Source organism: Microchirus variegatus (genome assembly GCF_963457635.1).
Source record: "Microchirus variegatus genome assembly, chromosome: 2".
NCBI lineage: Eukaryota > Metazoa > Chordata > Actinopteri > Pleuronectiformes > Soleidae > Microchirus > Microchirus variegatus.
Genome location: NC_139803.1, coordinates 43034823 through 43047836, shown reverse-complemented (window position 1 = coordinate 43047836; position 13014 = coordinate 43034823). Strand labels below are relative to the sequence as shown.

Here is a 13014-nt window from a genome sequence, read left to right as displayed (position 1 = left end):
ATCTCTTTAAATGCACTGAGATAATCTGTCAATCATTGTTCTAATCTCAAATAAATAAACAAAAAAATAAATAAAACAAACAAACTAAAGGATTAGAAAGTTGATCACTGACCTGTGGAGGAGGCAGAGTCTGCTGCTGTTGGACGATCGAGCCCACAGAGCACTGAGCAGAGAGAGAGAGAGAGTGGTGCGTTCACTGTCTCTCTCTGTGTGTGTGTGTGTGTGTGTGTGTGTGTGTGTGTGTGTGTGTGTGTGTGTGTGTGTGTGTGTGTGTGTGTGTGATAACCGCAGCGTTTTACGACGAGGAGCTGATAAGAGAAGTGGGCAGAAGTTCAGACTTGGTCTCTTCCGTCAGAGGGGGGGAAAGTTGACTTTGAAGAGAAAAACTCCCGTCACTGCTCCTTTAATCCTCCACTGAGTCAACACAACAATCACTTCCTGTCTTTTGAAACTTTTTGAATCTGTGTGAACACAGTGATCTGATCTGAGTTCACACCTGAGTCAAATCATCACACTCTTGAAATCAGGTGTGTCAGGAAACGCAACAACGCAAATGTTTTTCTCGTGTTTAACTCTCACATGACAAAGAAAAACAAACAATGAATTCAATAAGTTAAATAAGAAAAGAAGAAAAACGTAAAACATTTAAATGTAAACAACTCATTTAAAGAGCCATGATCTCTCGTGGTTGCCGAATGTGCATCACGTTGTCTCCATCTGCTGTTGACAAGCGGTATTACACGTCCTGCTTCTGAATTCAACACAAAAACTTTTCTTTATTATTATTATTATTTATTGACATTTGTTTTTAATTTAGTGGTTTTGTAAAAAAAAAAAAGAAAAAGTGGTCTGTGACTTTAATAACACACACACACACACACACGTTTGTGCGCGTCAACACCACCTTGTGGTCACATGAAGGAATTCCCCGTCTGTTTTTACCCACCGACACCTGAACCACAGTTAGCTTGCGGCTCGTCAGCTGCACATAAAAATACATGTTGATATTCAAATATATATATTTATATATATATATATATATATAAGCAGTGGAGTCGCCCCCTGGTGGCTGAGTGTGACTTAGCCCGTACAGGCGATCTCTGCCTGTAAATATTCAGTCACTTGATCGGATGAATGTATCATGTGACACGTCCGAGCTCCGAGGTCACATGCGGCGGCTGCGTCACAGTGCCCCCTAGTGGCACAACACCTTATTTACACTATTTACACAAAATTTCTGATTAAAAGTATATGCATTTTGTGTAATCTGAAAAAAAAACAAATTTAAGGCTAAAATGAGTAAGATTTCTTCTCTTTTTGTCTTACTTTGTCGTCTATTTTGTTTGACTCCTGACTTCCTGTTTTATTTTGTACCCGCCTGATGTCACTTCCTGCTTCCTGCTCGTTGGGTCCCTTCCTCCTCCTCCTCCTCCACTGTTCTTCTTCTGGGTTCTCTCGGCTCCTTTTGGACCAGATTAACGTCGTCTTTCGCAACAAAATTTTATCTAAACTAAACATAAAATAATAATAAAAAACAACACAAACATGAGTTGTTTTTCAGTGTTTGCTATTTCCATTCGATTTTAATTCACTTCTGTAACATTTGTTATATATGGTGGTGGGAGGGGCCTGTGATGAAGGGGTCATCTGTCACCTCTGGAGGTCATGTCAACATTTATGTGCTGCCCCCCATTGGTGCAACAAAGCCACTGCAGGCATTAGTGACTTATATTTTTTTTTGGTGCGTTCAGTGAAAGAAGGAAGTGGATTAAATAATTTAGTGTAAGTGAGTGAGCGCCGCCGCCGTCATCTCAGCTCCACTTCAACAACTCTCTCCCAGGTCCCGCCCACTTCAGGACGTCCCACGTCCAATCAGAGTGGAAACTATTCCCACGATGAAGCAGCGTTTGAGCAGAAGCGTCCACGTGGCGACATATTTGGGTAAAATCCGAGCTTCTTAGTCGGCCGCGGAGCGCGACCTCCTGCAGCAGCAGCCCAGAATCCCTCCTCCCTTCGTCTTCTTCTTCTTCTTCTTCTTCATGTTGCACACTTGGAGGCTGCTGTCGGAGCAGATGGACTTCCTCAGAGTGCTGATGTGCTCCTCTTGCTCGCGGATTTTGGACTCCAGGTGGCACTGTATCGCCGCGCCCAGGGACTCCAGGTCCACGGCGGCGCCGTACACCTCCCACGTCATCCCCCGCTCGTCCCACAGCACCTCCTGCGGCTTCTCGGCCTCCTCCCGAACGCGTTCCGCGCTCGCGTCCTGGGTCTTTTGCGTCTCCAGCGAGAGGCCGGGGCTGAACGTACGCAGGCGGGCGGGCAGGGAGCTAGCGTTGCGCGGCGCGTCCGGCGGCGGCACCACCGATCGGCTGCTGAGCTCGATGTCGATCTTGCAGACGTGCCGGAATGGCGGCCGCCACCACCGCCCGGCGGAGACGCGGCACGGCAACGGAACCGTTAAACTACCGGATCGACAGCTGGGGGAGGAGGAGGAGGGGGCTTCCCCGTGGAGGGCGGGGCTCGTGGAGGCTGAACGCGTGACGACCTCCGCGTTCACCTGGACGCCAGCCTCCCGCCGCTCGCTGCTGTCGGTCGCTGTACCCGCGTCTTTGACATTCACGGATCGTGCAGCGCGGAGTGGCGGCGAAGAGTTCCTCTCGTTTCTCACATTCGTTGCCCTCGGCGACGGGACGATGCTCACAGCGGCGCTGGCATTTCCGTGTCCCGGGTGACCCGGTTTAGCAATCGACGTCCCTCTGGGCTCTCGAGGCAAAGCCCCGGTTACACCTGACCTTCTCGCGCCCCCCCGGGATGCCGTCAAACATCCTACCTCGACAGCGACCGGTGACTCGGTGATGGAGTCAGAGGCTGGACTGTTATTATGGGATGGCCCGGTGGGATTGTCGCCCGCAGCTGCAGATCCAGCGTGCTCTATCGATAGCACGGTAGCTCGAGTTTTGGGGCTGGAAGCGGCGACGGGTGTCAACGAGCCCGATGTCGCATCAGGACCTGGAACGATATCAAATCTTAGTTGCGGTACAAACATTGATCTTTAATCAGGTTAATTTTGTCTGATTTTCAACAACTTCACTGCCGGTTAACTGAAAATCGTCCAATTTTTGTGATTTAGAAGAGGAGATAATTACCTGGACCAGAACTAGGACTCCTCTGGACCTTCTTGCTTGATCCAACAAGGTCGTCAGCCCCAAGATCAAGACCAGGAACAGGACTTCTGTTTTCTGAGCGCATAGACTGAGTTGTTCCAGGCTCTGATCCAGCTTCGGTATGTGGACTGGGTCTTGAACCGCCGTTAGCTTCACACTGAGACACAACAAGTCTCGAGGATGATGGTAACTTATATACCAGGTCCAGGTCTAAGCCAGAGGCCACCAGAGTCGGTCTTGAAGCTGAACGGGTCAGGCGAGGTTTAGAACTTTGGCTGGCTTTAAAGTCTGGACTTATTTTAGATCCAGGGCCTGACGTGCTAGCATCCAGGCTATCCCTGAAAGCCGTTCTTGACTTGGTATTAAGACCAGCTTTGGTAACTGACCCAGGTTTGAAATCTAATCCTTCCTTTGACCCTAAACCGGTTTTGGAAGCAGAGCTACTTTTAGAATCTAAACTCTCTCTGGACCTTGATGTGCTTTTGGTGCTGAGAGTGACTCTGGAATCTGTGTTCCCCCTCATGGCTTTAGAACTCGAACTAGATTTGGAGCCAAAATTGGTTCCAGAACCAACTTTTGAGTTTTCTTCACCCAGATTCTCATCGGACCCTGATATCATGCTAGTTCTGGTCCGAATAGCTTTCCTCTGCTTGGACCGTTTGGGACTTACAAGGCCCGGTTGGAGGATCTCGGCGCTAACCAGTGCGGATTCTGTCCGCGAACTTTGAGAACTTGTAGTCCGCGAGTCGGGGCCTGACTCTGTCGTCGTGTTTTCTCGGTTTAGTTTTGGGGAATTTGATGTAGTTGTTGGGGTTTGACTGAAAACGCCTGAATCCCCTTCCTGACCGTGGACTTTCAAGCTAACGGGTAACGAGTAAAGGGTTTCGGGCGCTTGTGTCTCGGGGCTAATTTCTCTTCTGCCGTCCTCTCTGCGATTTGTTTGCATCTTGAGACTCACGGTAAATGTGTTGGTCGATTCTTGCGATTTGAATCCTTCCGTTAGCCCGGGGCTAGCAACGGCTGACCTTTGCGGCGTACTTGATTTCGGACTCGTTGATTTGAGGCTGAGCGTTGACGGGTTCGTACATTTGAGCCTTTTATCACTCTTGCGACGCGGAGCTTTAGCTTTAGAGTCATCTCTCTCCTCCGGTGACGTCCGGTGACTTCTCGATGTCCCTTTTTTGGCGCCAGGTTTAGCGGCGCCGTGCACCTCGGAGTCGGCGGCGGCTGCGTGGGCGTGGCTTTGTGACGTTAGACCGAGGTTATATTTGGGCCCCGCCTCCCGGTTGGCGTCCGATTGTGATCGGGTAAAGTCCTTCTCCAGCTTAGGGACATTCGAAGAGCTCTGCATGACGAGACCAACTGACAAGAAAAATAATACGTCTTACTGTTAGACACACTTTTCCAACAGGAAACTAAAGGTTTGTAAGCCACTCACTCTCCCACACCAAAGTCCATAAAGAAAAGCAGTAGACCAGCAGCTCCTGTGAGGTAAAATCACTGATTTTCTCTGTGGAGTTTGCTGTGTCAGAGTTCGACAGACTTTTCCAACAGGAAATTTAAATTTGTTAAAGGTGCATTATGTAATAAATCTGAAGCAACTGGTCGTAAAATCCTCCTAATATGTCACAGAGACTCAGGAATAATGTTCATATAACAAACTGAACTCACCAACAACAACAGTACAGACAAAATATTTGCATTAAAAAAAACATCTTTTGCAGACTGCAAATAATGTTTATGTTTTGAAATCATGCTTTGGCGTCAGGTGGCGCCACCTACCGCAGTCTACCAATCACTGCAGTCAGTAGAGTCTCAGTTGCCGAGCAACCACGGGTTGCCAGTTACGTCAGAAAACGAAACCTAAAAGGCCTCGGTGTTTTGAATTTGAATGTAGTAACCTATGGCACCTTTAACTGCTAAAGAGCAAAACCAAGCAGTGAACAAGTCTTGAGATGATCTTGAATCTTGCAAAGTGTCAAATTTCGTTAATTTCAAAAATTCATAAAAATTATTCCTTAAGAGATTTGCAAATATTTTCAACAGATCCTTGTTCAGGGCGATGCCGACTATCATTGTGGTAAATTTCACGTCATTCCGAGATACTTTTTGTTTTTTGAGAAGAAAGTCGGCTCACTGTCAAAGTGCAATCTCAGAGGAACGGTGGATTTGAAAAGCACATGGAGAGCGCAGCATCAGGATGAAGTCGTTGCGACGTCGACACGGCAGATTTTTCGTGGATTTCTGTTTGTACCTGTTCTGAGGCGACGTAGGTCCAGGAGGTCTTCGCCTCCGTTCGACGCCGACGAAAGAAAAGCTTCAGCCGATGCGTCGTCGTCGTCGTCGTCGTCGTCGCTGTCGTCGTCTTCTGCCAGCAGAGGCTTTTATGAATAAATAAATAAATAGAGAAGGGAGGAGGGGAGTGGATCAGGCAACATCATCATCATCAAGCTGCTCTCTCTCCTCCTCCTCCTCCTCCTCCTCCTTTTATTCTCATCTTCAACTGTTTTTCTTGATCTTGTTTCACTTAAAGAAGAATTGACCCTTAAGTTTATCTTACCCACTTCTTCCCTGACCCTCTTTTTAGAGTCCCTGCTCGAAAATGACATGCCCAAAGTAAATAGAGTAAATCTCTGCAAGTTACAAGCTCTATGTGGATTATCTTGGTATCAAAATAAAGATAACACTTGTGAGATTCCACCAGAGTAAATGTACATGGAGCACAGCATAACTGAAGGATTTCTCGCCTAAAAAAATATTGCATTTTAAAGCAAATATCACCTTTAAAATATGCAGTAGGAACTTTAAAACACATGGAGGTCGCGTAACAACACGTGGACACGAGCTGTGCAAAGTCTGATGCTGTGGAAGTGAAGCAGAGTGAAATTACAGAGGTTTTAGTAAAGAGATGTCTAGGCGTTCTCTGTGCCATTTGAGATTTCTTAGGTACCAAATTATACATTTTCATTTACATGCCACTACTATGATAACTCGCTGTAAACGGATGCTTCCTGTGCGGTGCGTAATAACAACTCTGTGACTCTGCAGCGTCTTCACCTTAAAGAAAGTGCATTAGCTGGGATCAGTTAGCCCAGTTAGCCCAATAATTGCACCAATTCAGGACAAGAAATTGCGATGTTTACCTTATTTAGCCCTGATTTAATCTAACAGGCCTCCTGGTGGTTGCTATAGGTGACTGTCACTGCCACCTGAGGGTTTTTGTGATTGTTTTCTGTGGTGACAACAGATCGTCGTCCACAGGTCTCACACTCGGTGATGGGGTTTTTGACGCCTCGGCTCTCGGCCAATCGGGCGGTCGAGGCGGCGATGCCACCTGACAACAGCAGATGACTGGGGGGTTATTGTCCTTTAGTACTTTAGCACCAGCGTCCACCGCGTCGTCTAAACCGCTGACACAAAACACAGCAGACCGAGGAGAAGCAGCATGTGGGAGGAGAACTTTGATACGGAGCAGTAAGTCACCTTTCCGTCACTTCGGAACGTTCTATGGAGGCTTAAGTCGTAGATCTTTATCTTTACAGAATGTCCTCAGCGCGCACAAGTTAGCAGGAGGTTTGATATTCGCTGGATATTCGTTTTTTCTCAATCAACAAATAGACATTTTCCCATTCTGATTGCTGTAGTAGTTTGTTGCAAATATCAACAAAACGTCACCTGTAGTAAGTAGCCGCCTACCATTAGCAACTACTACAGCAGTCAGAATGAGAAAATGTCTATTTGTTGATTGAGAAAATGTCTTTCAAAATCCAGCGAATATCAAACCTCCTGCTAGCTAACACGCTAATGTCCTGTGCCTTATTATGTCACTGTTAGACAAACTTTTCCAACAGGAAACAGAAGTTTGAAAATGCTTTAACTCTTCCACATCAAACTCCATAGGGAAAATTAGCAATTTAAGCTAACAAACACAAACTCCACGTTCCTGTTTAAAAGCAGCTAGCTAGCTAGTTATACTCTTTTTGAATGATCTTTGAGGCTTTTTGTTTGCTAGGTAAGCTAGTTGGAAAAGTTATAACTTTGCCAATACTATCAAACCTGGAAATGTTTCCAGTATTTGGTGGGAATGGGTATCGGAAAGCAGGACTAAGTTAGCATCTGGATCAATAAAATCCTAACAAATCACTTTGTACCGGATCTACAAGGCCGGGAGCGAAGGTCCTCTTCTGGTTCTGCTGCACGGCGGCGGACACTCGGCCCTGTCCTGGGCCGTCTTCACGGTGGGTATCCGTGTTTCGGACGTTCGATTGACCGATCGGCGTCGATGAATCCGATGAACGTTCCGGTGTTTTATCTGTGTTGCAGACGGCCATCGCCAGCAGAGTGACCTGCAGGGTACTGGCCATGGACCTCAGGGGTCACGGTGAGCCAACCCTGGTTTCCGATACATTCGCAGGTTTGAGAGAACCGGCAAAGTTTTTTTAACGTGAGTTTGTCCTTCGTTAAGGTGCCACCGAAGTCCGCCAATCGGACGACTTCTCGACTCAAACCATGTCCAGGTAACTCCTCGCGCGCTCCCCCTCGCGTCGTTTTTCCGTTACCGATCCACCGACGCTTGCTTTAACAGCGGCCGTCGCTTCTTGTCCCGCCTCCAGCGACGTCGCCAACGTGATTCGAGCCTGCTACGCCGAGGCTCCTCCTCCCATCGTCTTGATCGGCCACGGCGTCGGAGGGGCGATTGCGGTGCACACGTCCAGTAGCATGCTGCTACCGACCATGGTCGGACTGGTGGCCATCGACGTCGTGGAAGGTGAGGAAGTGCATTGTTGAGGAACCCCAACATTGTCCAAACTATGTTCGACATGTTACCATTGCTTTAGCAACGTTAGCAACCCTTGCTATGAAGTCTCGCACATCTAGCAACAGAATAAAGAGCTTTTGGTCCGAATTACTTGTCTCTGGTTGCTCCTGCAGGCAGTGCGACGGAGGCGCATCACAGCATACAGAACTTCCTCAAGGGAAGACCCAAGTCCTTCAAATCCATGGACCACGCGATAGAGTGGAGGTGAGGTTTTAAAGACTCCAGAGTTACTTCATGCTCCTGGTCCGTTTGAGAGCTTGACGACACTGCAGCGTCTCCATCTTTTTGTTTTGTTTCAGTGTCAAGAGTGGACAAATAAGGAACCTGGAATCGGCCCGAGTCTCGGTGGTCGGTCAGATCAAGAGGTAATCTCGCAACGTGCTGTAATTGGTATTCTAGTTTCCCTAGACGTGTATACATACTCACAGCGGACTATACCATACTGACCCTCTGGGGTTATTTCCCCTCCTCTGGTAGATGCGAGGTGGAGGAGGCCGACACTCTGGAACAGGCCAGCCCGGTCACCGACGTGGTCGTTGAGCGCAACGAAGAGTTCTACGATCAAAGCTACGTAAACGACAAAGACGAAACCGCCCCAGAGGTCAGCGACCAAAACGCCTGCACAGCAACTTTAGCAGACGCTTCAATGTTGACGTACGCTAAATGTTGGCGTACGATAAATGTTGACGTACGTACGTGTTTTGTCAGAGTGTGTATAAGTGGCGTATCGACCTGTCAAAGTCAGAGAAGTACTGGGACGGCTGGTTCAGAGGAACCTCCAACCTCTTCCTGGCCTGTAACCTGCCCAAACTCCTGTTACTGGCAGGTGCGTGACCTTCGACCTCTGAACTGTTTGTGGCCGTTTTTGTTTTGGTTTCTTTCTTCTTCTTCTTTTTTAATCAAATATTTGACTTTTTCTCCAGGAATCGACCGACTGGACAGAGATCTGACAATCGGCCAGATGCAAGGTAAGCTGCAGTTTTTAGGGTTGCGACTGCTGACGCAACTGGAACGTTAGCTTTTTGTTCAGCTAGCTAGTCAATATTACCTACTTCCTATCCATCTGGTAGCTTTTTGTTAAGCTAGCCTTTTCTTCCTTGAGTAAAAAGAGAAAATGCTAAGTAGCTAGGCACAATTATAGTGTACTGGAGCTAGCCAATTGTCGACTCATTCAAACTCCTTATGAATTCAGACTTCAAGATGGCTGCTCCGAGCATTAGTGGTGTCAAAGCTATAGTTTTTAGGTTAGCTTGCTTGTCAGTGAACTTGGCTATGATGCTAACATTAACCCACCAAACATCTTGACTTGCGAGGCAACTGGAATGCACTAAAAGTGGGTTAGCTTTTTTGTTCAGCTACCTTGTTATCGTTTGGATTAAACATGAAAATGTAAGCTAGCTAGCCAATATTACCTACTTCCTAACCGTCTGTTAGCGGTGTAGCTGCGAAGTATCGAGCCAAATTGTCAACTCATTCAAATTCCTCATGAATTCAGACTTCAAGATGGCTGCTCCGAGCATTAGTGGTGTCAAAGCTATAGTTTTTAGGTTAGCTTGCTTGTCAGTGAACTTAGCTATGATGCTAACATTAACCCACCAAACATCTTGACTTGTGAGGCAACCGGAATGCACTAAAACTGGTTTAGCTTTTTTGTTCAGCTAGCTTGTTATTGTTTGGCTTAAACATGAAAATGTAAGCTAGCTAGACGATATTACCTACTTCCTAACTGTCTGTTAGCGGTCTAGCTGCGAAGTAGCCACTCATTCAAAGTCCTCATGAGTTCAGAATTCAAGATGGCTGCTCCGAGCATCAGAGGTGTAGTTTTTTTACAGTAACTAAATTAGCATGCTTGTCAACTTAGCTATGATGCTAACATTAATGCACCATAAATCCAGCTTCTGGCGAAACTATCACGCTTAACACTTAACTCAGGTGAGACGTCATTCCCAGATCCGACTTACGAGGAAAGCGGAACGATACACAATGACGTACAGTACATGTCAGAGGGGATTATGGGAAATGTAGTCTTGGAGACACAAAAGGGCCACATGTAGAGAAAATGTGATACGAGGGAAAAGCTGACATTCAGTTCACACTGGGTTTCTAAAAGGGATGTCACACACACACACACGCACACACACGCACGCACACACGCACGCACACACACACGCATACACACACACACACACACACACACACACACACACACCTAGAGGCAGCAGCTCCTCTCCACAGACAGCTGCTTCTGTCAGTCAACAGCTCCTCTGGAAGTGACAGCAGGAGTGTGTGTGTGTGTGTGTGTGTGTGTGTGTTCTTGTACTTGCGGCATACTGAGGACCAGTGAGGGTTTTTAACCAACAAAGTGAGGTCATTTTTACGGAGTGAGGACATTTTGGCCGGTCCTCACTTTGTTTTCATTGAAATCACTTCCTTACGTTGCTATAACATGCTATACTAATTTTGTCCAAAAAACGACATAGTATAGTATTTTTATAGTTTTTGTCAAATTTTGGACCAAAAATTTTGGGTCAATTTAAAAAAAAAAAAAAAATTGGACGACTTAGTATAGTTTGACGTTTTTGTCAAATTTTGGACCAAACATTTTTGGTCAAATTTTTTTTTTTTTACATTGGTCGACATAGTATAGTATGATGTTTTTGTAAAATTTTGGACCAAAAATTTGAAAAAATCTAAAAAGTTTTCCAGCCCTTTTTACTCTGGGGCTCCACCTGCAGACATGTTATGGTATTGCAACCAGTAGTTCTTTGTAGATGCCATTCATGAAGTAGATATTTATAATTGTGTTGATTTATAAAGTGGAAATGCTGGTCCTCAGTATGCCGCAAGTACAAGAATGTGTGTGTGTGTGTGTGTGTGTGTGTGTGCGTGTAGGCAAATTCATGATGCAGGTGCTGCCCCCCTGTGGCCACGCGGTGCAAGAGGACAGACCAGACAAAGTAAGTCAACAACCTCTCTGTCAAGTACGGTGACTCTTCACAGCGTACGGCCCCCTGGTGGACCGTAAAAGGTACAGCAAGCTAATTTTAACGATTTCAAATTAGGGCCTCCGCGATATTAAAGGGGCTACGTACCGACACAAATTCGAGTTCACGTCTTCATCTCACTGTTGGACAGACTTTTTTTTAACGGGATACTAAGGATTGTGAAGTCACTCACTCTCCCACACCAAACCCCATAGAGAAAATCAGCGATTTTAACATCACAGCACACAGGAGTTCACAGAGGTCGTCGATCCACTGCTGCCAACGTCAGTGAGTTCAAATGATTTATTTTGCAAACTTTCAAAAACCTCAATTTGGATTTACTTTAGTGACACAAAGTGACCACACGAGGCAGCAGTAGACCAGCAGCTCCTGTGTCCCCCGTGAGCTAAAATCGATGATTTTCTCTATAAGGGTTTGGTGGCGGGGGAACGAGCGGTTTAACCTATTGTTTATGACCCAGTTTCCGTGTTTCCACGTAGGTGGCTGAGGCCGTGGCTTCCTTCCTGCTGCGACACAAGTTTGCCGAGGCCATCAAAGAAACCAGGAGGTGAAAAACAACCGTTTAGCTTAGCTTAGCTTAGCTTAGCTTAGCTTAGCAGAGCATGAATTCAAACGTACGCATGAACCTGAAACACAACGTGTCAACGTTCTCCCGTCTCCGCAGCCCAGATCCTCTCGCTCAATGAGGATCGGCCGGTGAGTTCAAACCAAACATTTAGCCGCGACGGAAACGCGGCTAAATGTTTCATAAATACCTTTAACGTACAAAGACGCTTGAAAAAACTGTGAAAAATCATCTTGTGATCCTCTTTCTCAGGTTGGTGAAGTGCGGATCTTCTTCCTGCTGCGTCCAAAACACACGACTGCTTCCAGCTAGCATTCACCTTCAGCTGTTCTCACGGCTAATATACAGTCCATGTCATTTATCTGCCCCTTTAAACACCTGCCGTGTTGCACAGTCAACATTTTACCGTACGAAGCGATTTGGCTAGCCACAGATGCCCGATGAGCTAGCCTTGCCCAGCTTACGTACTGTACCGTTTGCTGTACCCCGTTGCAGGCTAACTAGCCTAGTTTAGCATCAATAATTGTCTTTTCTACCAGGTATTTAATAATTGAATTCAACATTCATCGGTTGATAAAGACTGTATTTGGTTTTAGACAAATGTGCTAAACAATTAGCACAAATTTCATATCGATTTTGTTGTAAAATGCACAAAAAAATACCACTTATACCTCATCTCCATGTAGACTTTACACACTTTGTGTAACAGGAAGTTAGCATTAAAAAGCTAACTAACAGCTAACTTGCTGTTAGCATAAAAAACAAATTTTTGCTCTGCCTTTGTAAAACAATACTTGCCTCATTTTTTCCTCCAGTTCATTAGACTTTAACGATTCAGTTCCTCGTCCTCAACTCCGAGAATTTATTATGCTAAAAAAAAATCAGCTAGCTAGGTAGCAAAGATATTTGAATGGTTGAAAAGTTTGACGTCATTTGACAAAATACATTTCACACGTGTAAACATTAGCAGTGAAACCAGGCTAACCGCTGCTAACACCTGCAGATGGACAATTTAAAATAACGCTTTCCATATTTATAGTAATATTTGACGTAATACAGGATTGATTTTCAGGAAAATCGGTCGGCCACTATTTTTATTTTGTGACCAATGAACGTGAGAATGTTAGCTCAAGTCAAAGTTGCTAATGTTAGCTCACAAAGTATAAATGTTAGTGTTGGGTTAGTGTTAGAGGGCTTGCGCTACCGTGAATAGATGATGATGTCTTGTTTGTTGTTTACCGACTGTGCGTAGCATATTAGCATTAGCAACATTACAAAAATGTGACTGTTTTGCATAAAGTTCACTGTGATTTTACCATTTGTTTGTGTCTTTGATTTATTGTTTGAGTTTGAAAACGGACGACGAAAATTGGCTCGCAAGTCAAGCCAAACTGGCAAAATGTTTTAAAATAAGGGGATAAAGCGGTGCAAAATAGCTCAGTAGCGCCACCCTTAGGTGCA

General features: G+C 45.7%; 1 protein-coding gene across 1 annotated transcript; it reads left to right on the top strand.

The window, feature by feature from the left end:
* Positions 1-7309: 7309 nt before the first annotated feature.
* On the top strand, positions 7310-11674 carry LOC310942255 (protein phosphatase methylesterase 1-like; the record flags this gene model as incomplete). The annotated part of the gene is made up of 12 exons (XM_083907603.1): positions 7310-7402; positions 7488-7545; positions 7630-7681; positions 7778-7932; positions 8097-8187; positions 8283-8348; positions 8461-8584; positions 8692-8809; positions 8907-8951; positions 10876-10940; positions 11468-11535; positions 11653-11674. Coding segments are annotated over 12 exons (957 nt in total), but the record flags the coding sequence as incomplete, so codon positions are not given.
* Positions 11675-13014: the final 1340 nt, after the last annotated feature.